This window comes from Nasonia vitripennis, chromosome 2, assembly GCF_009193385.2.
Source record: "Nasonia vitripennis strain AsymCx chromosome 2, Nvit_psr_1.1, whole genome shotgun sequence".
In the NCBI taxonomy this organism is placed as follows: domain Eukaryota; kingdom Metazoa; phylum Arthropoda; class Insecta; order Hymenoptera; family Pteromalidae; genus Nasonia; species Nasonia vitripennis.
The window spans coordinates 21,611,128-21,633,844 of NC_045758.1; the positions used below are offsets into that span (position 1 = coordinate 21,611,128).

The 22,717-nt window shown below is 31.6% G+C and overlaps 6 protein-coding genes across 14 annotated transcripts; 4 read left to right on the forward strand and 2 right to left on the reverse strand.

Annotated features, from left to right (window-relative positions):
* Nucleotides 1–871: 871 nt before the first annotated feature.
* LOC100117279 (solute carrier family 12 member 9) lies at nt 872–5,352 on the forward strand. The gene is made up of 9 exons (XM_016982464.3): nt 872–1,160; nt 1,249–1,521; nt 1,606–1,740; nt 1,840–2,177; nt 2,261–2,474; nt 2,547–2,816; nt 2,888–3,881; nt 3,964–4,398; nt 4,488–5,352. The coding sequence occupies exons 1-9, from the start codon at nt 1,124–1,126 to the stop codon at nt 4,684–4,686; spliced, it is 2,895 nt and encodes a 964-aa protein (XP_016837953.1). The 5' UTR covers nt 872–1,123; the 3' UTR covers nt 4,687–5,352.
* LOC100117320 (AH receptor-interacting protein) lies at nt 4,780–7,954 on the forward strand. 3 transcript variants are annotated; one of them, XM_031924632.2, is made up of 6 exons: nt 4,780–6,381; nt 6,456–6,618; nt 6,689–6,857; nt 6,938–7,124; nt 7,213–7,355; nt 7,430–7,950. In XM_031924632.2, exons 2-6 carry the CDS (start codon nt 6,505–6,507, stop codon nt 7,633–7,635), a joined length of 819 nt encoding a protein of 272 aa, XP_031780492.1. In that variant the 5' UTR covers nt 4,780–6,381; nt 6,456–6,504; the 3' UTR covers nt 7,636–7,950. The 3 variants fall into 3 exon arrangements, with proteins under 3 accessions (XP_031780492.1, XP_001601597.1, XP_031780491.1); XM_001601547.6 differs by having other exon boundaries at nt 5,961–6,357; nt 6,439–6,618; nt 7,430–7,954; XM_031924631.2 differs by having other exon boundaries at nt 6,146–6,381; nt 6,439–6,618.
* Nucleotides 5,908–9,568, reverse strand: LOC100117356 (tektin-1). Of its 2 annotated transcripts, XM_008211167.2 has the most exons (7): nt 9,480–9,568; nt 9,285–9,397; nt 8,926–9,216; nt 8,577–8,849; nt 8,283–8,505; nt 8,004–8,222; nt 6,327–7,818 (listed from the first exon to the last, which is right to left on the reverse strand). In XM_008211167.2, exons 2-7 carry the CDS (start codon nt 9,386–9,388, stop codon nt 7,681–7,683), a joined length of 1,248 nt encoding a protein of 415 aa, XP_008209389.1. In that variant the 5' UTR covers nt 9,389–9,397; nt 9,480–9,568; the 3' UTR covers nt 6,327–7,680. The 2 variants fall into 2 exon arrangements, with proteins under 2 accessions (XP_001601619.1, XP_008209389.1); XM_001601569.5 differs by having other exon boundaries at nt 5,908–7,818; nt 9,285–9,500.
* Nucleotides 9,569–9,857: 289 nt separating this feature from the next.
* On the forward strand, nt 9,858–12,159 carry LOC100117388 (pachytene checkpoint protein 2 homolog). Its single transcript, XM_001601593.6, has 6 exons — nt 9,858–10,113; nt 10,347–10,503; nt 10,591–10,785; nt 10,866–11,093; nt 11,169–11,516; nt 11,598–12,159. Exons 1-6 carry the CDS (start codon nt 10,022–10,024, stop codon nt 11,895–11,897), a joined length of 1,320 nt encoding a protein of 439 aa, XP_001601643.2. The 5' UTR covers nt 9,858–10,021; the 3' UTR covers nt 11,898–12,159.
* A 282-nt stretch (nt 12,160–12,441) lies between these two features.
* Nucleotides 12,442–18,914, forward strand: LOC100117420 (E3 ubiquitin-protein ligase Bre1). Of its 6 annotated transcripts, none has more exons than XM_008211125.4 (15): nt 12,442–12,757; nt 12,871–13,053; nt 13,435–13,621; nt 13,713–13,898; nt 13,978–14,336; nt 14,411–14,536; nt 14,628–14,801; nt 15,186–15,443; nt 15,527–15,658; nt 15,759–16,018; nt 16,104–16,257; nt 16,340–16,453; nt 16,762–17,164; nt 17,252–17,346; nt 17,427–18,914. In XM_008211125.4, the coding sequence occupies exons 2-15, from the start codon at nt 12,901–12,903 to the stop codon at nt 17,706–17,708; spliced, it is 2,883 nt and encodes a 960-aa protein (XP_008209347.1). In that variant the 5' UTR covers nt 12,442–12,757; nt 12,871–12,900; the 3' UTR covers nt 17,709–18,914. The 6 variants fall into 6 exon arrangements, with proteins under 6 accessions (XP_008209347.1, XP_008209353.1, XP_008209332.1 ...); XM_008211131.4 differs by having other exon boundaries at nt 12,442–12,620; XM_008211110.4 differs by having other exon boundaries at nt 13,713–13,901; nt 17,427–18,893.
* Nucleotides 18,588–22,519, reverse strand: LOC100117464 (pre-rRNA-processing protein TSR1 homolog). Its single transcript, XM_001601644.5, has 12 exons — nt 22,130–22,519; nt 21,574–21,841; nt 21,250–21,496; nt 20,974–21,177; nt 20,676–20,903; nt 20,429–20,597; nt 20,127–20,342; nt 19,776–19,999; nt 19,431–19,694; nt 19,245–19,355; nt 18,958–19,165; nt 18,588–18,877 (listed from the first exon to the last, which is right to left on the reverse strand). Exons 1-12 carry the CDS (start codon nt 22,233–22,235, stop codon nt 18,720–18,722), a joined length of 2,403 nt encoding a protein of 800 aa, XP_001601694.3. The 5' UTR covers nt 22,236–22,519; the 3' UTR covers nt 18,588–18,719.
* Between the last annotated feature and the right edge of the window lie 198 nt (nt 22,520–22,717).

Below are 22,717 nucleotides of genomic sequence, written 5' to 3' on the forward strand. Positions count from 1 at the left end.
GGATCTGTACTAACAGTGTTTGTTTCTGCCTGAATATTTCTCAGGGAAACATACGCATTACATATTTACCAAGAGTCTATTCGTGAAATCAGAATTACCTTATTCGACATAGTTATTTTTTGCCCTGTTGAAAATAATAACGTCATTTTATGACGTCGTTAAATGACGTTAAATGACGTCATTATATATATATATATATATATATATATATATATATATATATATATATATATATATATATATATATATATATATATATATAATATAATTATAAGCAGACGTAGCAGCAGTAGTAAAAATAATGACGTCATTATTTTCAACAGGTTGTTCTTCTAAATACTTATACTCTTAAATACTTCAAAATTGATAAAATGGTTGCCTATATAGGTGCTACCATCCGGATGGTAGTACGGAAAATGGGGGCTAATGTCCAAGAAATTAATAATTTTTAATTATTTTATTAAACAAAAAATATTTAAAAAACATTATTTCTTTGGCGTTAACCCCCATTTTCCGTACTACCATCCGGATGGTAGCACCTATATATAGGCAACCATTTTATCAATTTTAAAGTATTTAAGAGTATAAGTATTTAGAAGTACAACCTGTTGAAAATAATGACGTCATAAAAGGTTCCAATTTGTAGCGTCAAATGGCGTCATATAATGACGTTATTATTTTCAACAGGGTGTGATACGATTAATATATTTTTAAATTTGAATCAAGAAATCAAAATTGGAATATTGGTACATGGCACGTGCGGGACCTACTTTACCGTCTTGCAATTGCCATCTCTCCGGCGGAGAAAAAAGAAAGCCGAAGCGGCAGGGCAGGACTGTACACACTATACACAGTACACACTATATACAACATAACCTTATAACAAAACAATCTCGATTCTCTCGACGTAGGGGTTTACCCAATCAGCAGTTTAGCGTTTGACGCAATGAATCACAAATGACATCATTACGAATGAAACAACAATCTTCTTGCTTTTAATCGACGAATAGTATCACACTATGAAATGATTTAGCTAATTATACGTCGTTGTGTGAATATAAATTACGTTAAATAACAAAAATGTTTAAAACTATGTCGTCTAAAAGTTTCTGTTGTGTATTAGATGATGACAGGCTTTGACAGAAGAACAAAGAAGTATTGTGTGTCCATATGATATAAGTTTATCGTTTCACTTTAAATTTTTTGTTACTGCATTAAAAATTATTTACATCTAAATTAAAACAACAGTCTTCAAAATGATCGCATCAGAGATTGGTTCAACGAATAATGCTGAAACTATTCAAATAACTGGAGAAAAAGTGCCTCTTATCAGAAATAGGGGCGTTTTTCATAGACTAGGTAATTTGCTCCGGTTTAGAAAACCATCAAATGAAGATCGAGATGGATACGTTGAATTCAGTACTTTGGCTACTGACAGCAGTCGAACACTTGGAACATTTGCTGGTGTATTTAGTCCTGTAACTCTATCTATGTTTAGTGCCTTAATATTTATACGAATGGGTAAAATTTCTTATGTGTGATGCATTAGTTATAAATTAAATGAACTATCATGTTTATTAATTATTATCGTATATTTGTTTGCAGGATATATTGTTGGAAATGCAGGACTTTTAGTTACTTTAACACAGTTTATAATCGCTTATGGAATTTTAGTCTTTACTGTATCATCTGTCTGTGCTATTTCAACCAATGGAGCAGTTGAAGGAGGTGGTGCTTATTGTATCCTTGAATCAGTTCAAGCTTTCAATTATTCATAACTCTCTCATTACTTGATCCTTGTATTATACAACATTTTTTTCTTTAACTATGTGTAATTAGTTATGATAAGTAGAACATTAGGTCCAGAATTTGGTGGATCTATTGGGACTTTATTTTTTATGGCAAATGTAGTATCAAGTGCTCTTTGCATCTCTGGATGCGCAGAAGGTCTGATTGAAAATTTTGGGCCATCTGGTTATTTAGTGGGAGAACATGCACTGATCCCTGATGGAAGATGGTGGCGATTTTTATATTGTTCTGTTCTCAACACAGCAAACCTTCTTGTTTGTTTAATTGGAGCAGCTATGTTTGCCAAAACTAGTGTTGCTATTTTAGCTATTGTTTGTATTTGTCTTGGAAGTGTTTTCATAAGTTTTTTAGTAAAAGGAGAAATGGAGGTAGAGTATTCTTTTCAATCAATCTATTATTTTATTAATTGCACCAATGGCTTTAAAAATTTAATACAATGTATGAATAATAGGTAGCAATCCCAGATGCAAATTCTATTGTACAAAATTCAACTTACCATGTTAACGGAAGTTATACTGGTCTTTCTACAGCTACTTTGATTAGTAATTTATATTCAAATTATAGTATTGATTATACAAGCCATGGAATTGTTAGTGATTTTGCTAGTGTCTTTGGAGTATTGTTCAGTGGTGTTACCGGTATAATGGCGGGAGCAAATATGAGTGGTAAATTCATAGCAGATATTATTTGCTTCGTTTGAATTTCAATATATTACTAAATACTACTTTCATTTTTAGGAGAATTGAAAAATCCAGGACAAAACATTCCACGAGGAACTCTTTCAGCAGTCTTATTTACATTCATCTGTTATATTTTTCTATCCATTCTCACAGCTGCAACAACAAGTCGATTCCTTCTTCAAAACAATTTTATTTACATGATGCCCATTAATATTTGGCCACCTTTTGTCGCAGTTGGAATTTTAACAGCTACATTTAGTGCTGGTTTGAGTAATTTAATTGGATCTAGTAGAGTATTGGAAGCTCTTGCTAAAGATAATGTGTTTGGTAATTAATTAAGAAAAATATACAATAGCTCTAGAATAGTCACCATCAATTATATTATTTCTTGGTTTCAGGGTCTTTATTAAATTTTATTATAAAAGCTACATGGAGAGGAAATCCAATTGGAGCTGTTTTAACATCTTGGACTTTGGTTCAAATAATTTTACTTATTGGTTCACTGAATACAATTGCTCAAATAAATTCAGTTCTTTTTTTACTTAGTTATCTAGCTACTAATTTAGCATGCCTTGGATTGGAATTAGCTAGTGCGCCAAACTTTAGACCAACATTCAATTACTTCACATGGCACACAGCAACAATAGGTCTTGTTGGAACACTTGTCATGATGTTTGTTATAAACAGCATTTATGCATCAAGCAGTATTATATTATGCCTCATATTAGTGATCGTACTTCATTTATTTTCTCCAAGCAAAAATGCAGCATGGGGAAGTATATCACAGGCTTTGATTTTCCATCAAGTTCGAAAATATTTACTGATGTTAGATTCTCGAAAAGATCACGTTAAATTCTGGCGACCACAAATACTTTTAATGGTTGCCTCGCCAAGGTCAGCTTGTCCATTGATAGATTTTATTAATGATTTGAAGAAAGGAGGTCTATATGTTATTGGTCATGTAAAAGTCGGCGAATTTTCCGGTAAAGTTGATCCAACTATCGAGGAATATCCTCATTGGCTCAGTCTTGTAGATCATATGAAAGTGAAAGCTTTCATTGAACTGACAGTTACTAGAACAGTAAGAGAAGGCCTTCACCATTTGATCAGACTATCTGGAATGGGAGCCATGAAACCTAACACAATTGTTCTTGGTTTTTATGATGATGAAGCACCTAAAGACTTTTTCCAAAACTCTCAGTATGCAACAACAATGTTTGAAAATGTTACAACATATGCAAATGGAAAAGTTTTTCCACTCAGACAATCTAACACTGATAAAACCGTTGATGAACTACAATATGTTGAAATGTGCCAGGACGTTCTGAATATGAAAAAAAATTTATGTCTCTGTCGCAATTTCCATATTTTAGACAAGTCTCAATTGACCAAGTATGTCTCATTACTATTATTTTATAATTATTATTCTGTATCAATTTTATGCTTACTAAATTCAAATATTAATATTTTATAGGAACTCAAATTTCAAATATATTGACGTGTGGCCTGTAAACTTTTTCCAACCTTCAGATCAAGATCCTTTTGATACGACTTCTTTATTTATGTTACAATTAGCATGCATTATCAATATGGTACCCAACTGGAAAAACTTGCATCTTCGCGTTTTTCATTGCGAAGTAACAAAGAGCAGTAGTTCCAGCCTAAATATTTCAGAATCACGCAGTTCAATTAATGAATGTCCAAGAATTACAAATGAGCATAAATTAAGGAATTTATTGAATATGCTACGTATATCCGCATCTATAACGAAAATACCAGATTGGAGCGAACAAATTGGAGAGCTTAATGGTCGATCATTACTGGAGAGTAAAGCTGAAAGTTCATTTGAATCAGGTGTTGATACTGTAGAAAATACATTGAGCAATGTATCAAGAGCTTATATTTTAAAGTAAGAATTTATTAATTATTTCATTTTGTACAAATCAAATAACCAATTGAATTGCATCATGCTACTTATTCTTATTATTATTGTTGCAGCGTTAATAAGTTAATTAGACAGTACTGCACACAAACAGCCGCCGTATTTATATATTTACCAGCGCCACCTTTGTTCAACACATGGGACAAGGATAATTTACGGAGGCAATATCTTCAACTTTTAACCGAACTAACGGCAGACTTGCCCCCAACTTTGTTAGTTCACGGCGTTAGCGCTGTTACGTCAACAACTCTTTAACATTTAAAGAAACAGAAAAATTAATAAAAATTTTTGTTGCTATTAATAGACGGATAATAAGAGTTCATAGAATAATAGAAGATTTTTATTGATATATTTTTTAAAATGCTTATAATTTTCGCTAAAGTTCATAAAAAGAATTATATTTCATTCACTTATTTTTTTTCAAAAGTGATTTTAAATAATTCAATGATTTGATCTAGATTATCGGTGGTATTAAAAAAAAAAAAAAAGAAAAAAACAGAATCAGAGAAACTAAGTATTCTTACTTGCAGTGAAAGAATTTTATTATATGTTCTTCTTAGAAAATCTGTCAAAGACTGCCACATTAGTGAAGAGAATTTGATAAATTTTATATGGTAAAATATTTACAAAAAAGGAAAAACTTGCTGCCCTCTAATTGACTAAAAGAAAACTTTGAGAAATAAAAGTTCATGGTACTTCCGTTAACTGCTCAAAATAAAATGTTTAATGTTCATTATATTCAAGAAATTATACCGTTGTTAAAAAAAGGGCGAGCTGTTTTTTCTCTTTATCATAAGTATTATTTTCTGAGGATATTGTTGATTTTGTGATTATTAAGATGTATAATATTATAACCAGTGATTAAATACTTCTTCAGTTGGTTTAAGTAAATGAATTGGAAAATGGTGCAACTTATTTGAATATGCTTCTTTTCTAGTATACAAAAGAGAATTAAATGTTTAGTAATGTCTATATATCTACTCACTTACAAAAACAATTAAATGGAAAAGCTAAAGTGAATTCAAACAATTTAGGATTTAATAATGTATGCATATACATATACTTATATAAGATAAATTTATCATATATTTATAAAAAATGGACTAGTTTTACATTTATAAATTTGCAATCTTATACAGAATGATCATTGTAACTGTAATTAAAGTAGGTAATAAATCAAATACTAAATTTTGTAAAAAAAAACAATAGATAATTTAAAAAATGTTGTAAAGTTGCCACTACAAATTAGTCCTGTTTTTCATAATTTTTTAAATGTAAAAAGATAACGATTTTTAATAAACTTTTTAATGCAATAACATATTGTATAAATTATTTTCATTTAATATGAAAATATCTAAAAGTTTACGGCCCTTTAGCTTAATTTATTTAATCAGAAAAGAATTCAAAATGTCCGCGTTTCTAAAACTACACACATGCGCACTGCAATATAATATAGGATAGATAATATTCTATAGGTACTTATATTTATTTTATTTTTATGTACTTGTGTATTTAAAATATGTGACATCAAAGGTTCATAACAATAAAATCAAAAACATCAAAGTGGAGAAAGCATACCCGTATATCGGTTGATACTGCATTCGTACATACATACAATATACTGTACTTGTGTAGGTATATTAGTGAGTGGTCAGTGAACAGCCATACCTATATGGAACTTCAAATCAGCTGATCGCTATAAACTTCATAACACGATACATGTATGTATGTATATGTATACATTGCTAAAAGATGGGCTGATGCAGGACAGTGCACAATGACAATGTTTTGAATATTAAAATAAAGTGAAAATATGTTGATACTTTTGCTAGAATAGTTCATGCAATTTTACTCATTATGGAGAAAATTATTAAAAAAGTATTACACACAGGAAATAAAGTTGTTACATATGTACCTGGAACAAAAGTATGTCAACAGTACTATTTATTGGTAAGTAACATGTTTATTCTAGTTTAGTTTTATTAATGTAAACAATTTCGTTTTTAGGTAGTTTTTCATTTTAGAACTACAAAATGTGATTCTTCAAAGACTGTTATTGATGATAGCAGAAGTATGGGTAAACCAATGGAATTGGTTTTGGGGAAACAATTTAAACTTGAGGTTTGGGAAGTTATAGTTCAAAAAATGGCCATAAATGAAGTTGCTGTCTTTACAGTTGACAAAAGCGTAAGAATAATCAATTTTTTGTCAAAATATAATTTGAATTAAACATTGATGCTCAATAATAATGTTTCAGCTTGTCAACCCATATCCATTTGTATCCAAAACCCTGCGTGAAGCTGGTAAACCGTCAGGTGAAAAACGTAACCATCACTGCTGTGGGGTAATATTGCAAAATGAAGGAATTGGATATGATGATTTAAATGATCTCATTAAAAATCCTCAAAACTTAGAATTCACTATTGGTATAGTTTCTATGATCACGTTTTTGTTAGATTGTGCTTGTCGACATCATTAAATTAAAAAAACGTGTTGATGCTTACAGAGTTATTACAGGCTGTGCTTCCACATGAATATGAAAAAGAATCTTGGCAAATGACTGAAGATGAAAAACTTGAAAATATTCCAGTTTTAAGAGAGAAAGGAAACACTCAATTTAGGGAAAAAGATTATGAGGCTGCAGCAAATACTTATGCACAAGCGATTGGAATAGTTGAACAACTCATGCTTGCGTATGTGAAGTTTTTGATAACATTAGAATTAATCTAAATACGTTGTATATTACAAGATGCTAAATAATAATAATATTTTAATTGACAGGGAAAAACCAAATGACTCAGAATGGTTAAATTTGAATTCCATGAAACTTCCTTTGCTTCTGAACTATGCACAATGTAAATTGTTAAACAAAGAATATTATGCTGTTATTGAACATTGTACTACTGTGCTTAAAAGTGATCCTGGTATGAGAATATAATCTTCTCATTTACAATAATAATTTACTATATCTTGGATAATTTAATAATCACTTTTCTAGATAATGTAAAAGCTCTGTATAGAAGAGGAAAAGCACACATTGGTGCATGGAATGAAAATGAGGCAATTGCTGATTTAACTAGAGCAGCTGAGCTAGACAAGTCCCTGCAATCTGCTGTCAACAAAGAATTACAGTCTTTTGATTTAGCTGTCAAAGAGAGAAATAAAGTTCAATCTAAAAAACTTGCAAACATGTTTGCAAATTAAATTTTTACATAAAATTAAAAATTCAATGTTTCTTCTATCATTTTTTTAAAACACATGGTAATCTATACTTTGGCGCATAGTCATGCACTCAACTTCGTCAATTTTTAACGTATTTGTTTTTATATTAATATCTTCTTCAAGTTGAATTTGCATTTTTAGTAAAAAGCGCAATGATGCTTGAGCCTAAAAAACAAAGATATATTCATTGGACTACATGGTATGTGTATATATGTACGTATAAAATGTATCTCTAGAAAGATTTTAAAATATTAATTTTTATGTTGTAATATATTAAATATTAAAAATAATCCAACAGAAAGAATATGTTTATTTTATGCAAAATGCAGAGATAAGTTTTAATAACTTACTTCGAATAATGTTTGTTGCAGCCTAGTTACAACTTCTCGAAGAACAAATATTTCTTTACTAAGACTTTTTTCAACATGATCACAAGTGAGTTCCAAACCTGGTCTTTGACAACGATTACCCAATCTAGTGTGCGCTAATGCTATAAATCCTTCTTTTTCTGCGATTATTTTTTCCAGTCTTGTAATGTTTCTAGTCATTTCATTTGCTTGACGCATAATCTAAAATATTTCTATTATTTATAGATCAGAATATACTACATGTTTGTAAGTAAATTTTACCTCAGAATGCTGAAGCTCCAATTTTTCTTTCGCCTCTTTAGTTTCTTTGATTCGTTGTGTAAAAGCTTCATTGGTTAAATTTTTTTGATTCATTAGATCATTTATAATCTGCTTCAGAACAATATCAGTATGAGAACGTATTTTTTTGGCAGTTTGTATTTCCTTAGTTGATTCATCAATATTTTTTTTAGTTTTCATTTCCCATTCTTCTAAGGTTATACTCCTGAATAAGTATGCATCATAAAACTATTGCTATTATAAAAAAATAAATATAATTTTTTATTAAATACATACGAAGCATCTAAAGTTGACTTTCCATGATGAATACTAAGATTTAAGTTAGTTTCTTTTAAAGTAGAATTATGTCTATCAATACGCAAACTATTTTCCTTATCTTCTAAATCATGATCAATGTGATATAATGTAGATTTCAGACGTCGGATTTGTTCTATTGTTTGTTCTAAAGTTTTTGTCATTAACTGATCAGCGCATTTTATTCCTTTACATTCTTGGCGCAATTGTTTCTCAACATTGTCGTTTACCAAGTCTATTCCTAATCTACGCTCTCTGAAAATGTTTACCATTAAAAGATATAACTATAAACTGCATCAAGTAGTAGATTTAATAACTTGCAATCATATACCTTGCTGACAAACACTTTTCACAAATATCCAAAGCATTTTGTCTCAATGAGGATAAAGAGTCTAACAAACGATTTTTGTAGCTGATAAGTGCATCTATTTCTAAAGGTAGTTCATTTCTATTGCGAATTAATTCTTGTTTGCAAAATTCGATTTCATTAATTCTTTCATTGAGACAATGATTAGTTTGATCTCTGTTAGAAATAACTTTTTCAGTTGTAAACTTACATACTTGATTAGATTTAGCTATTATTTGACGGGCAAGTTCTTGATGTATCTGAGAGCAATGATTTCTGTGAAAAAAATATTATATCTATAATTATTGAATATTAATTTTTTAATTAAAAAGTATAAATATTACCTCAAATGATTGTTATAATACCAATCCTTTATTGTAAATTTTGGATTTTGCCGCGAAGTATTATGTTGTTCAATTGGTTGATTAATTTTTAATGAATTTACCATTTTCGATTACTAAGAAAGTATTAAATAATTAAATAGAATTTAAGTGATATATGAAGAAAGATTTCCACCCTATATAGATAAATATACATACAAACATGCTGCTAATAGATACGCGTTTCTACGGAAACCGTCGTATATAGCTATTATATGCATTAATAAAACAGGCAACTGCTACCATAATAAATACTTATATATGTATGTTCGTTTGAGTCGAAAGGAAAAGGAAATGCATCGCATGTATAAGTATATACTGCATAAAGTTTTCAAGATACAAGAAAATATATGAAAAGAATATATCACAATTTATGACCACTGCTGCTACTTAAATACTTCAAAATTTGACGCTCGTAGATAGTTTTAAATATATGATTTCAATCACGTGGTCGAATAAAACAAATATGGCATCTCCAATGATAACGCGCGAAACTTGAGTCTTCCTGCTTTCCCAGAACTCATATCTATACAGGATTTGACCGGTGCACTGTGCACACACATAGGTCATGGACATGGCACTCGCGCGCATTTACTTATTTTGGTTACAACACTGACATGAGCACCTCAAACATCAGTTAACCGCGGCGGTGTAGGTTTCGTGTTTATCAGTTATACATTTTCTTTTCTTCCCGGCCATTGATGCTTCCATTTTTACGAAAGAAACTACACTCTAAAATCAGCAAAATGAATCAAGAGACATTACATGTGGAAATCTGTCAACAAATAAACAGGTAGGTACAATATTGCATCCTTATTATTACTCATGTATCATTGATGTATTGGTTGTAATATCAGCTACGAAAGTATGTCCTTTGTTCTTAGACTTATAAGATCAAATATCACGTGGTATACACACACATACTAATAGTTTTGCCAATAGTTTACTTTTGTTTCTATAGAGTTACTGTAATTAATTTTTGCATTCTTAATGTTGGTTTGTCAAAAATATTTTTGTTTATTACAGCATTGTATCAAATGATACAATTCAGGAGTTAGCAGTAGCTGAACTAAACATCAGAGATGCAATTGATTTACACAGATCCTTGCTATCAAAACATTTTTATTATCAGAGCTCAAAAGATCACATTCTGTCAATTTTTTGTTCCTTTGGAGATGAAAATGTAACTTATTTATTTTGAGTATTTATTAATTGTTACAGTTGTTTTAGCTTACATATATTCTTACTCATCACTATAATTCCATTATAGAAAACAAAATTAAAAAGAACTCAGCAATTTCAAACTCATTTCTATATTTATCGATTAAACCAAGAAGAAGCAGCAACCGAAACTATGGATAAAGATGGAGAAGAAATTTCCGCTTGTTCACACTGGGTATTACCTTCAATCGAATTCGCTGATCTGTGGGAAAATCTGTTTTACAATCCAAAAGTCAAAGAAAACGTAAATACAATTTTAGTTAAAATTATTTATTTGAATTAACATCTATATTAATTTTATGTTGTATACTTATAATTTTGCAGTTACTTAATTTTGTTGAAACTGCTATGATTTATGCTGAACGAAAAGTCAATCCACATGTGATTAGTTGGAACAAAGTAGTTCTTCTACATGGACCACCTGGAACAGGAAAAACAAGTTTGTGTAAAGCATTGGCACAAAAATTAACAATACGTCTTGGAAATAGATTCACTCGTGGAGAATTTGTTGAAATAAACAGTCACAGTTTGTTTTCAAAATGGTTTTCAGAGGTATGTTCAGTGTTTGGTGGGTTCATTTTTGAAAAAGAATAAAAGTATTTAATTATAATGTTACTTAACTTTCAGAGTGGTAAATTAGTTATGAGTCTCTTCAATTCAATTAAAACTCTTTTAGAAGATCAAAATGCTCTTGTATGTATATTAATTGATGAAATTGAATCATTAGCACATGCTCGCAAGGCTTGCTCAAATGGTACGGAACCAAGTGATTCCATAAGAGTAGTGAACGCACTTTTAACACAACTTGACAGTATTAAACGTTATCCAAACGTTTTAATCCTAACAACTAGTAATTTAACTGAGGCAATTGATTTAGCATTTGTTGATCGTGCTGACATAAAACAGTATATTGGTCCACCTAACGAACAAGCTATCTATAAAATTTATAGCGATTGTATTAAGGAACTAATGAGGGTAGATATGATTATTACTAACTTATGTTGTTTACATTGTTAACTAAGTAAAAGTCACAGATATGTTTCTTTATTATTTTAGACTAAGTTTATTGAGAAAGAGATGATTCCAGATTATCATTATTTAAAAATGCATGGCTTTGAAGAAAATCAACAAACAAAGTACGGTATAAGGGTGCTGCAGCTATGTAAACAAAGCGAAGGAATGAGTGGAAGAACTTTGAGAAAAATACCTTTCTTGGCTCATGCACTTTCTATGTCAATGAATCAAAGCAAACTAAAAAACTTCCTTGCTGCTATGATGCATGCTATTGAAAAGCAAAAAACGGACTGTTTGGAAGTACAGAACAATACAGGAGATAAAGATCTCTCAGAAACTTAATGAACAAATACATATAAAGTTTATGACTTGTTTTATATCTAAGTGTGATATAAATATTTTTTCACTGTAAACATAGAATAACAGTTTTTTTTAAGAATTTCTTGATATTGTATATATGCGTATTGCTTAAACGTGTAGACAATTAGTATTTTATGTTAAAACGCAGATTGTACAATATCGTTGCATCCTAAGAGTACAACTCTAGTTAAAGATTTTATACCTCTGTATGAATATTTTGTATTAAACATAAAAATTTATCCAACAGATTTTATTCCATTCACAAACCTTGAATTTTAGTGTCTCCTAAAATATACGACAGTAGCGCTTTTCGCGGAAAATTTAAAAAAAAATACATCTAATTTCTACTCCCTTTCCCCGTCTAGATGAAGGTATATACTTCATGTATATTGGCAATATGAGTACATATATATATATATATATATATATATATATATATATATATATACGTGAGAGAGAGAGAGAGAGAGAGATAGAGATATAGAGTAGTGCACAAGCGCGCGCACGGCGCAAGCTATAGAGGAGAGGCGACGATGCGCCGCCGCCGCGTACGCAAACTGTCCCCCCACACCACACACTATACTTACTGAAGCAGCTTGTCTGTAGCAGGCCTACAATGGCGTCTTCCGTTCCAGAGAGGGAATTCCACGGCCTCTGCTAGCTTCAAAAATGCGAGGATCACTGTGCTGCTCTGTACTCGACTTGGTAGGTTGATCCACGGACCTGCTCCTCGACTTCATTCGATGCTCTTCTCGCGAACATGATGTAATTTGGCGCAGGCTGCGTCTATGCTAAGCAAGGTCACGGGCGCACTGCGTCAAATACTCCTTTTTTTCGACAAGGTATACTTATAATAGTGGCCCGCTCTCTTTCTCGACTTTTCCTCTCCCGCCCACGATCGATACAAAACGCTGGCCGACGTTTCTCAATACTGGGCTCTCTTTCTCTTTGGCAGGACCTGGATTAGAAAAAAAAAAACCCAAAGATGTCTAAGAGGACGGCTGACAGCGGAGGAGACTCGGCCTCCCAGCCTCCCATCAAAAAGGTTCAGTTCGAGCCAACACTCATTGGACCCATATCCACTCTCGAGGAGATGGATATGAAAGTCTTGCAGTTCCAGAACAAGAAATTGGCTCAGGTATAATAGAACTTTTCTACTTTGATATCTTACATACAAGCATGGGCATTAATCAGAGTTCAGAGTCTTGAGTTGAGAGTTTCATGTGTTGACTTGATTTTTTTCATGAAGCATATCAGAGCCTTTCTACTGCTGATATTTGTTTTTAAAATCCAATACTTAATTGCGATAAAATGTGCTTTCAAATTTTATGTTGCTAATCTTTTTCGTAAAGAAACAGCATCACCACCTGATTATTGGAGCCTTAGCCAGGGGTGAAATTTCAATGATAATTACTTAATATTCTAACATAGCATTAACAACATTGTTAAGGTTATCTTTTTTTTTACAATTACCAAAGCATACAATATTAATGAAATTCTTTATCTTCTTTTATAAAAGAGGCTGGAACAGAGGCACAGAGTAGAAATAGAATTAAGACAAAGAATAGAACAGTTAGAGAAACGACAGACTCAAGATGACGCAGTACTAAACGTGGTTAATCGATATTGGAATCAACTCAATGAAGATATTCGCGTATTACTTCAAAGATTTGATGCAGAAACAGCAGATGAATCAGAAAATAAGAGTATGACTTATTTTCAATCTTTTGGGCAAAAATAATCTGAAAAGTTGAAAATTTTTTCTTTTAATTTAATAAAAAATTATGTCTTCTGCAGATGAAAGTGAAGCAACTACCTCTTTTCTTATGCAATTGTCTTCCTGGGACAAAGAGGAATTGGATGATAAGCTTGCCAACCGTGTTCAAGTATCTAAACGTGCTGTATCAAAGGTTGTACAGGCATTTGATAGGCTTTCTCAAAGAAATGAAAAAATAACACTTGCTCTTAAAGGAGAATTTGATGGTGGTAATAAATTGTCACTTTTCTGTTACTTGCTTGCATACTTAGAAAATTTTCAATTTTTTCTAAATAATATTTACAGAAGAAGCACCAAATATTGATGAAGTTGTGAGGAAAGCTAATTGTGATCTTCAAATGGAAAATAGAAACTTGCAAGCAATAAATATTCAACTACATGAAAAATACCATACGATTTCACTGAAAATGTCGGAGTTGCAAGACACTATCACTGGTAAAGATACTCTTGCGGCTGAACTACGAAATCAAGTAGATGATTTACAGTATGAGCTTAATAAAGTTCGAGCTAGAAATGATAAATTAGAACATCATCTTGGTGAAGCCATTGAAAAACTAAAAGCTTTTCAACAGATTCATGGTACAGATGATAAAGGCTCCAACAAACCAAGTACTTTGGTTGCAACTGGTGTATCACAAACAAAGGTACACATCACTGTCATTAAAATCTAATTATAATATAAAATTCAATAAATACTAATTTGTTTTCTAAAATATAGCTTGAAGATTTACAAAGAGAAATTGAAGAGACTCGTGAACTAGCTAATAACAGATTACAAGAATTGGACAAATTGCATCAACAACATCGTGATGCATTAAAAGAAGTAGAAAAGTTAAAAATGGATGTGAGTAAAGTTTGATTATTTATGTTACTCTATACATTCTTTACATACGTGTACGTATTTCTTTTTCAATTAAATCCATTTATTGTTACAGATTCGTCAATTGCCAGAATCAGTTATTGTGGAAACAACAGAGTATAAATGTTTACAATCTCAATTCTCAGTTTTGTATAACGAATCTATGCAATTAAAAACTCAACTAGACGAAGCTCGGCAACAACTTCAATCTAGTAAAAATGCTCATTTACGTCACATAGAAATGATGGAGGTAAATAGTATATTTCGATACAAGTGCGCAAAAGTTGATTCTAGATGAGTGGGAGGTTGGCTCGGGTGACAATCTCACGAGAGTAGAATCAACTTTACGCACGTGTATCGAACGTCATTTTTTGATACAGGGCCGGAAAATGTGCTTGAACGCAACGCGGAGCGTGCATAAAAGTGCATTTTACGCACACTGTATTGAAAAAGCCTTTTATAGCACAGTGTGGCTAAAATCCGCTGTTAAGTCACGCCTATCTCGCTACGCTCGGGTGCTAACTGCGCCGTGTAAAAAAGAACCATTTAAGTCACACGTATCGTAATGTACTAATTAATGAAATTTGATTATTTCCAATGATTGTTTATTTTAATTTGATTACTTTAAACTCAGAGTGAAGAATTAATGGCTCAGAAGAAATTAAGAGGAGAGTGCATACAACTAGAAGATGTGTTAGCTCAGCTACGAAAAGAATATGAAATGTTACGCATTGAATTTGAACAAAACCTGGCAGCAAATGAACAAACTGGACCTATCAATAGGGAAATGAGACACCTCATAACATCATTACAGAATCACAATCAACAATTAAAAGGCGAGGTTCATCGTTATAAGCGTAAATACAAAGAAGTTTCTGTGGAAGTTCCAAGGGTAAGCTTAATACAAAAAACTGAAAAATAAAAATTTTATTTCTTTCATCCTATATAATTATTATCTTTGTTACTTGTGTATAGTTAAAGAAAGAAGTTGAAGAGTTGACGACAAAACTTGGCCAACAAATAACACAAGAAAATAAAGAAGGTAACAATTCAGATGGCAGTGGCAAAGAAGAAGATGCTTCTAATTCTCTACCGGGATCGGGACAGGTTTGTAAAATAATTTTATCATGAAAATATACTGAAACCTTCTATAGCTTTACATTTCTTTCAACATTTTATTTATTTATATTATTGAAATTGTTATCAGATAAAAGAAGAAGGTGGTATGACAATTAAAAGGGAAGGACTCGATGAAGAGGCAGAAACTGAATTAGGAGAGGGAGACAAAGGAACTCCCGATTCGCATGCTCTGGCATCTCCCACGCTTAAGAAAGAAAAAGATATTAAGAGAGAAAAAGACATAAAAAAAGAAACGGTTAAAACAGAACATCGTGATCAAACGCATCGCGCGAAAGATGCTAAAGTTGCAGAATCGGAATTAGTAAGAGACCTAAAAGCACAACTAAAGTACGTTTCACAAAACAATTCTTTAAATTTTGTTTTATTGTATACAGTTCTTGTTTTACTGATTACTTTTTCTTTACCAAAACAGGAAGGCTGTGAACGAAATGAAAGAAATGAAACTACTTTTGGACATGTACAAAGGACTTGGAAAAGAACAACGTGATAAAGCCCAACTGATGGCTGCCGAACGAAAAACAAGAGCTGAATTGGAAGAACTGCGGCAACAAATTAAAAAAATACAGGTACTTAGTTTTCGAAACAAAATCATGTTTTTATAAGTTTTTAAAATGATTTATCAATGATTCTGTTTTGTATTATTTACAGGAAAGTAAGCGAGAGGAGAGGAAAAAACTAGCAGACGAAGACGCCCAGAACAAAATCAAGAAACTCGAGGAGCAGGCATATTCGCTTCAAAGACAGGTCGCTACCCAAAAACAGGTAGTTTTTGTATTCTATCACTGACCGCCTCGCGCTTTTGGTGCATGCATTGCCTCTAATCTGCAATCTAACAAATTCTTATGAGTTTCAATAGAATAACTTTTGATTAAATAAAAATAAACTTATTAAATGTGTGGATGTAACAACACATTGGTATTGTAAATATTGTTTAAGTATTAATATACTAATGCTCGTCTTAAGAACGTTGATATTTTAAAAATTATGTTTTGATGCAGTAATAGATAATGGGTGTACGCAGTCGATATTTGTTTTTACTCATGCTTGAACGGTAATGTAACGTTAAATAGAACTGTGCATGGTTGCAGGAGGAAGAAGCTCTATTAAACGAGATGGAGGTGACGGGGCAGGCTTTTGAAGATATGCAAGAACAAAATTCTAGGTTGATTCAACAACTTCGCGAGAAGGATGATGCTAATTTTAAATTAATGACTGAAAGAATTAAAAGCAACCAACTGCATAAACTCGCAAGAGAAGAAAAGGATGTTCTTAAGGAACAAGTTTCAACTTTAACAACCCAAGTTGAGGCTGCGAACGTGGTGGTTAGGAAACTAGAAGAAAAAGAACGTTTACTTCAAAATTCGTTGGCTACTGTGGAAAAAGAACTAGCATTACGACAACAAGCAATGGAGATGCATAAGCGAAAAGCTATTGAAAGTGCACAATCTGCTGCAGATCTCAAATTACATCTCGGTAAGTTTTCATTTATAATAATACTGTAACTATGTCTGTTCCATTTGCGATAGTATACAGTATTACAAATTTTATTGTAAATTTTAGAAAAATATCACTCACAAATGAAAGAAGCCCAGCAAGTTGTGGCTGAGAAAACAAGTTCTTTAGAGGCAGAAGCATACAAAACAAAAAGACTTCAAGTTAGTATTTTTCTTTTTCTTTGATTATTTTGATACTGTAAAAATTGATTATAATGAACTAATTTAATATATTTTTTTAGGAGGAAATAGCTCAACTAAGACGCAAGGTGGAGAGAATGAAGAAGATAGAATTGGCTGAGACTGTTGATGAAGTCATGGCTGAAGAGCTCAGAGAATATAAAGAAACGTTAACGTGTCCATCTTGTAAAGTTAAGCGGAAAGATGCTGTGCTTACCAAGTGCTTCCACGTTTTCTGTTGGGACTGTTTGCGTACTCGATATGAAACTCGACAGAGAAAGTGCCCAAAATGCAACTGCGCATTCGGAGCCAACGATTATCATCGGCTTTATTTATCTACCTGAAGGAAGAAGCGTTAATTTATTTGAACCTTTTGCCTGCGAAAGCAGTAGTGTCGCATTTAGCAAAAGATGCTTCAAAACGCATTTCATTTTTATACTTTTGTTACGAAGATGTACACTTTTTTCTTGATGGTGAGTTGTGACGTTGTACATAAGCTATAAGCATTAATGACTTATACGTCAAGAGCGTGCGCCGTGTGTATAAAAACGATGTATGGTAATTTGTATTACAAATTAAAGTTTGTAGTAACGAACTTTGATCAAGACTAAGTATCACAATTAAGTAAATGTCATACATATTATATACACTTTTTGCTAATTTAATAGCTGATTGGAGAAAAGTGAATCGTCAAGCATGCATAAGAATATAATAATTCTTAACTGTATAAAGTGTAGTTAGGTTTTTCAATTTACTTTTTGCTATTTTTTATGAAGTACAAACGCTTGCATATTGTCGCGGAATGGCGTTTATTACTATTTTAACTTGTCTGGTGAAAAAAAAACTTTCTATTGTCGTTAATTTTTAAGTAAATTATTTCTTTTGCTAAAATAAAATATTATTTAAAAACTACAGTAGTAAAAAAGTAATGCCAATTATCATAATTTTTCCAAACCATGTAAATAGGTGTATACCATAAATGAATTCATTAATGGCTTTCAACTTAAACTGTACAACAGTTTTTTAACTACACGAAAAAATGTGTATATCAATTCGAGTCAAAAATAAGGTGTGAAATGATATTGCTGTGATCAAGCATAATATACTTACCTGCAAAAAATTGATAAATTCAACATTTCATCTGAATTTTTCTTTATGCATAGTTGTTTGTAAATTGTTAGTTTTATAATTTTTCAGTGAAAGGTCATAAATGAAAAGTGTCATATCGGCATAGAGATATTTATGAATTAACTCAAATAAAAATCTTAATTTGTTAAGCGATTCATGTACCAGTATATAATACATTTTTCAACATAAAAAATTCATATGTATAATACATACTTTTACAATTAATTTTACTCCATTTTCATATCACTTGATTCTTTCAAAGACATTGTAATTAGCAATGGTTCATATGTCCATTTTGGAAAGACTCTTTTGTATAAGTTCATCAAAATTGTATCTTGAGATTTTAATTGACCGTCAAAGATACACTTCATATGTCCATGCGTTCCTATATATAAAAAAAATATATGTATAAATTAATTAAATATTGGATTCGTTTTCTTCTAATTTGTAGACTAAAATATTTACCCAGTGGCTCTTTAATATGTCCTTTGCGTCCATATTTTGTACGTAGTTTTACAGGTTTGAACCAAAGTATGTCTTCTCGATTAAAGAACATAAATCTTATTACAGCTGATCGCTTGTGTACTTTGAATGGATGACCACTTAAAACAACTCGTTTTATCACAAGTCTATCTGGATTAACTGATAATAAATTACCAGTTGCAACTAATTCCTATAAGGAACAAGAGATAAAAATTATAAAACGTGCGTATCAAATATCTGTATCAGAAAAGGAAATGCAACAAACTTACCAAGCTTCCATCTTTTTTCTCTAAATAACATAAAACTGGACAAGGTGGAAATGTGATTGGTGCAAAAACTGTGCCAACCATTGTAGAATTAGGTTGAAAATACCTTTGATACTGTGAAGATGAAAAATATGATTTTAAATTTTATACATGCATAACTAAATGTAACTGCATGTTTTATTTTCATACCTTATGTTTGTTTCCATTTGTGTGGTCGCTAAATATTGGACTAGCTGTAAACCTTCTAAAACCGCATTGAAAAATTAGACGTTCTTTCGACTTAATTGGCATGTCACTATTTCCTGTACGTTTCAATAAGAAATTCAAAACCGACATTTTATGTTCATTTTCTAAAATCCCAAATACTATTAATGGCTGATTGTGCGAGGTTCGATATGCATCAAACAACTCTTTGCTAACCCCTTTAATATATATAGTAACGTACGATCCGGGCTAAAATAATTTAAAGCTACTATTAATATTCACAAATTATTCAAATAGATTATAATATTTGTAAAATGTTGTACGACATACCTGTACGTCAGTTAAATCTTCTCGCTGTCTAAAGATACGCCTACGTGTACGATCGAAATTTTCGAATTGAAATATTTTACCATAGTCGAATGGTAAATTTTCTTTTTTGTCCCACACTGTAGTTCGGAATGACTCCAAACCTCGATATTTTTGGAACCTATCTCTAGCGTTTATATCTTGTGGTGTATCAACTTCGTCAGGAAATTGTGAGTCCAGTTTAGCCTCTGTAAATTAGACAATTGAAACATTGCAATTATTATAAAAATTTTATAAGTAATAAAATTAATAAGTTCTTAGAATGATGTTTGCAATAATAATTATCGAACACTGCCGTCGATTTTCATAGTTTACCTTTGAACTTTACCATTGCTTGCCTTTCCTCATATAGATCCATTTTTTCGTCATATTTTTGTTCATCAGGAGCTTCTGAAATTGTTATTGTTTCATATTCTTCTTTGTCATCAATACCTAATTCACTTTCTTCATCAGATTTAGCTTCCATTCCATCCATTGCCATGTCTTCATCACCCTCTTCAACATCTTCATCATCTTCCTCGTCAATACCTTCTACATAGAGTACCATTTGTTAATTCTTAATTTAAAATATATTATATAATACAAAACTTATCGTAAATTAAACATTAATGACAAACCTCCATCTTCATCGGGAATCCATGCTGCTTGATACTCTGATGTACCTTTTGGCACACGCTTAATGATCTTCTGTTTTTGCCTCATTTCTGCCGTAGCTATTTCTTCATCAGTTGGCCAAGTTTGTTCTGCATCCATTGGATCTGGGATATTTTCAGATTCCAAAGATTCCTACCAGTGTATTGAAACCATTAAAAATTATGATAGAAATTAAAATTGTTGTTTAAATTAATTTTTAAATTTTTTTACCTGTTCTTCTGGATTTGCAACTGCAAGAACTTTTGTTTCTCCATCCATTTGAACATCTGTGCCAGGAAGTACTTTTTCAGGTCCCAGAGGAAAAGGATCTTTTGTTTCTTCAATGCGAGACATTTGATAATCTCCAAAGCCTGGTATATGTACCAAACCATTTACTGATAAAGGCAAACCTTGCAAATATCCGGAGACTTCTAATGTTCCAAAATTATTCGCCAATGTCTTAAAATAAATGTTTGTTTTTTTGAATGTGAACTGCATGGATAAATAAGAATTGCAAAAAAGTTCTTACGTCATTTTCATCAAGGTTAAACTTAACATTTTCCGCCATTAGATATGATCTTTTATTCCTGTAAATTACATTTCTTTGCTTCTGAGATCCAGCTCTTCGCAGTATATTTAGTCCATCTGCAGGTTTATCAATGGTCATTACCTTTTCTTCTGGGATCCATTTAAATAATTTCTTTTGTACATGTTGTTTATACTCTTGACGTTTCTAGGAATATATATCGCAATTTATATTAATATGTTACATTAAAAATTCAGTAAATGTATGGTAGCATCATACCTTAGGAGGTAAACATTCTACATTTGCAGCAGCAATAATTGGTGTTGCCAAACCTTGAGAAATAACTGATTGAATGATTTCTTCTCCCCATAAATCGAGTACATCATTTCTTTGACTTTTGTCTGATTCATTCACAGCAGACGTCACAAATAAAACTGTGTTGACAACTTTTGTTAAATCTAATGTTCCAAAAATATTACCAGTAGGAGGCACAATAATAGAAAAACGTTGTTTGAACCTTGGTATACTGTTCAATTAAAAACAATCAGATAAGAAAAAATGTATTTTTACGCTATATAGGACTAATGTACTATGATAAATTACCTAATGTGAGTAGCACAAGAGCTGTTGGAAATTATGGCTTCTTCATCAGCACTTGTTAACAAATTTACAATGCTATCTATATTTACATCCTCTTGTAGAGCAATTACAGCAATAGAAATTGGTGGACTTTGTGCACCACCAAGACTCCTTTTCTTCTTCAACACTTCTTCTCGTTTATTCGAACGAATTTGTTGTAGTTGGTGCCGACGTGCTTCTTTGCCAAGTTCTTTCTTTACATGTTTGGAAAGAGCTTTAACTGATATTCGACCTGAATTTATAATGTTTTCTTGATTAAAATATATTGTACCATAATAAACCATATTTATTATAATCAAACTCGAATTATTGTAATCAATCTTCTTATTTAACAAATGTAACCTCTGCAAAAATCTGGTTCAAAATAATAAAGTAATTACTTATCAATTATGAATCACATATTTTGCAGAATAGTTTTAGGGGAATACAGTTTAAGATTATACACATAAATATAAATAGCCTTGAAGATTCTTGATTTAAAAACTAAAAATTAGTACTTATTTTTATAAAAACAGCTCACCTTTAGCATCATTAGAAATGGATCCCTTACTTCGATGTCTACCGGTTTTGTGGACCTTGTTCGGTTTTTTGAAAATACCAGGTCGATGAGCTTCTTGTTTTGTCATCTTTATTTATATTTATTTTCAAGATTTATACTTTTTGACGCAAATTTTATATCACGTTGAAACTCATCGTCAAAACACGTGCGTGTACCCAAAACATGACATAGCCGCCATTTTGAAGCAGAGCCGGATCAACGATATAGCCGATATAGGTATATATACAACGAATATAGACTTATACTTGGTATAGAAGAACGGTCAGGGCAGGGAGACTAGGTAGTCTCCCTGGGTCAGGGGTAAAATTGATGGGACGAAAACTTGGGGGACAGGTATAGTGCGTTATAGGTCTTTCCTATGCAGTCTTGGGGGACACGGACAGCTATAGTGTAGTATATATATAGGCTCTACGTGTATTTCAAAATGGGACCCCGGCGCCAATACTGACCGTCCTTCTATATACCTTTATATATACATTTCATTAGTGGAACGGTAAATTACAGAGTGACCGTCACAAAACTAGCTTTATTTTTGTTTATTTTTCAGTA

Excerpts from the sequence above, each read along its gene's own strand:
- LOC100117420 (XM_008211110.4), top strand. The coding sequence starts at position 12,901 with ATGTCTAAGAGGACGGCTGACAGCGGAGGAGACTCGGCCTCCCAGCCT. Across the intron at positions 14,802-15,185 it reads GTCACATAGAAATGATGGAG|AGTGAAGAATTAATGGCTCA; the intron begins GTAAATAGTATA and ends CTTTAAACTCAG. Across the intron at positions 16,454-16,761 it reads AGGTCGCTACCCAAAAACAG|AACTGTGCATGGTTGCAGGA; the intron begins GTAGTTTTTGTA and ends AACGTTAAATAG.
- LOC100117320 (XM_031924631.2), top strand. The coding sequence starts at position 6,289 with ATGGAGAAAATTATTAAAAAAGTATTACACACAGGAAATAAAGTTGTT. Across the intron at positions 6,619-6,688 it reads TCTTTACAGTTGACAAAAGC|CTTGTCAACCCATATCCATT; the intron begins GTAAGAATAATC and ends ATAATGTTTCAG. Across the intron at positions 6,858-6,937 it reads AAACTTAGAATTCACTATTG|AGTTATTACAGGCTGTGCTT; the intron begins GTATAGTTTCTA and ends TGATGCTTACAG.
- LOC100117388 (XM_001601593.6), top strand. The coding sequence starts at position 10,022 with ATGCTTCCATTTTTACGAAAGAAACTACACTCTAAAATCAGCAAAATG. Across the intron at positions 10,114-10,346 it reads ATCTGTCAACAAATAAACAG|CATTGTATCAAATGATACAA; the intron begins GTAGGTACAATA and ends TGTTTATTACAG. Across the intron at positions 11,094-11,168 it reads TTTCAAAATGGTTTTCAGAG|AGTGGTAAATTAGTTATGAG; the intron begins GTATGTTCAGTG and ends CTTAACTTTCAG.
- LOC100117356 (XM_001601569.5), bottom strand. The coding sequence starts at position 9,388 with ATGGTAAATTCATTAAAAATTAATCAACCAATTGAACAACATAATACT. Across the intron at positions 8,506-8,576 it reads AAGTCAACTTTAGATGCTTC|GAGTATAACCTTAGAAGAAT; the intron begins GTATGTATTTAA and ends ATACTTATTCAG. Across the intron at positions 7,819-8,003 it reads TGCAACAAACATTATTCGAA|GCTCAAGCATCATTGCGCTT; the intron begins GTAAGTTATTAA and ends TTTGTTTTTTAG.
- LOC100117464 (XM_001601644.5), bottom strand. The coding sequence starts at position 22,235 with ATGACAAAACAAGAAGCTCATCGACCTGGTATTTTCAAAAAACCGAAC. Across the intron at positions 20,000-20,126 it reads AGCAATGGTAAAGTTCAAAG|AGGCTAAACTGGACTCACAA; the intron begins GTAAACTATGAA and ends TCTAATTTACAG. Across the intron at positions 18,878-18,957 it reads ACATATTAAAGAGCCACTGG|GAACGCATGGACATATGAAG; the intron begins GTAAATATTTTA and ends TTTTATATATAG.
- LOC100117279 (XM_016982464.3), top strand. The coding sequence starts at position 1,124 with ATGATGACAGGCTTTGACAGAAGAACAAAGAAGTATT. Across the intron at positions 1,161-1,248 it reads CAGAAGAACAAAGAAGTATT|TCTTCAAAATGATCGCATCA; the intron begins GTGTGTCCATAT and ends TTAAAACAACAG. Across the intron at positions 1,741-1,839 it reads TGAAGGAGGTGGTGCTTATT|TTATGATAAGTAGAACATTA; the intron begins GTATCCTTGAAT and ends ATGTGTAATTAG.